The sequence below is a fragment of the Lottia gigantea genome (genome assembly GCF_000327385.1).
Source record: "Lottia gigantea unplaced genomic scaffold LOTGIsca_6846, whole genome shotgun sequence".
NCBI lineage: Eukaryota > Metazoa > Mollusca > Gastropoda > Lottiidae > Lottia > Lottia gigantea.
The window spans coordinates 1-1,432 of NW_008710331.1; the positions used below are offsets into that span (position 1 = coordinate 1).

Consider the following 1,432-nt stretch of genomic DNA (forward strand, 5'->3'; position numbering starts at 1 on the left):
TTCTTAGAAACACAAGACGTGTCTACTTTCTACTTATTCTTAGTAACCCAAGACATGTCTACTTCCTACTTATTCTTAGTAACACAAGACTTGTTTACTTCCTACTTATTCTTAGTAACACAAGACTTGTTTACTTCCTACTTATTCTTAGTAACACAAGACTTGTCTACTTCCTACTTATTCTTAGTAACACAAGTCTTGTCTACTTCCAACTTATTCTTAGTAACACAAGACTTGTCTATTTCCTACTTATTCTTAGTAACACAAAACTTGTCTATTTCCCACCTATCCTCAGTAACACAAGTCTTGTCTACTTCCTACTTATTCTTAGTAACACAAGACTTGTCTACTTCCTACTTATTCTTAGTAACACAAGTCTTGTCTACTTCCTACGTATTCTTAGTAACACAAGACTTGTCTACTTCCTACTTATTCTTAGTAACACAAGACTTGTCTATTTCCCACCTATCCTCAGTAACACAAGTCTTGTCTACTCCCTACTTATTCTTAGTAACACAAGACTTGTCTATTTCCTACTTATTCTTAGTAACACGATACTAGTCTACTTCCTTCTTATTCTTAGTAACACAAGACTTTTCTACTTCCTACTTATTCTTAGTAACATAAGACTTGTCTACTTCCTACTTATTCTTAGTAACATAAGACTTGTCTACTTCCTACCTATCCTCAGTAACACAAGTCTTGTCTATCACACAGTCATACGAGAGAAGACAACAGCTCGGTAGTTTATCCAAGACACCCTTGTGAGACTGGAGGACCCAGAAGGAGTCAGGGCTACCTCATACGTCAGTACGTCATTGAGTTCGTCACTCCGTCAATGAGTTCGTCACTCCGTCAATGAGTTCGCCACTCCGTTAATGAGTTCGCCACTTCGTCACTTGGATGATTGACGAACTGACGCAAATGACGGATTAAGCCAATGGCAATGAATGACAGAGCTACCGATTCATTGACGGAGTGACGGATGAATAAGGCGTGTATGTCTAAGGGCTACCTCATACGTCAGTATGTCAGTGAGTTCGTCACTCCGTCAATGAGTTCGTCACTCCGTCAATGAGTTCGCCACTCCGTCAATGAGTTCACCACTCCGTCACTTGGATGATTGACGAACTGACGCAAATGACGGATTAAGCCAATGATGGACTGACGGGAATGATGGATCCATTGACACCAATGCCGGAGCGACGCATGAAGAAGCGCCCTACATAGAGCCCTGTAATTTTGTAAGGTAGCATCGACGAATGACGGATGAAATGTTTTCCCCTGTCTAGGGCTACCTCATACGTCACTCCGTCAGTGAGTTCGTCACTCCGTCAATGAGTTCGTCACTCCGTCAATGAGTTCGCCACTCCGTCAATGAGTTTGCCACTCCGTCAATGAGTTCGCCACTCCGTCAATGAGTTCGCCACTC

At 41.8% G+C, this 1,432-nt stretch overlaps 1 protein-coding gene across 1 annotated transcript; it reads left to right on the forward strand.

The window, feature by feature from the left end:
- Positions 1 to 3: 3 nt before the first annotated feature.
- Positions 4 to 561, forward strand: LOTGIDRAFT_148230 (hypothetical protein; the record flags this gene model as incomplete). The annotated part of the gene is made up of 1 exon (XM_009065202.1): positions 4 to 561. A coding segment is annotated over one exon (558 nt), but the record flags the coding sequence as incomplete, so codon positions are not given.
- Positions 562 to 1,432: the final 871 nt, after the last annotated feature.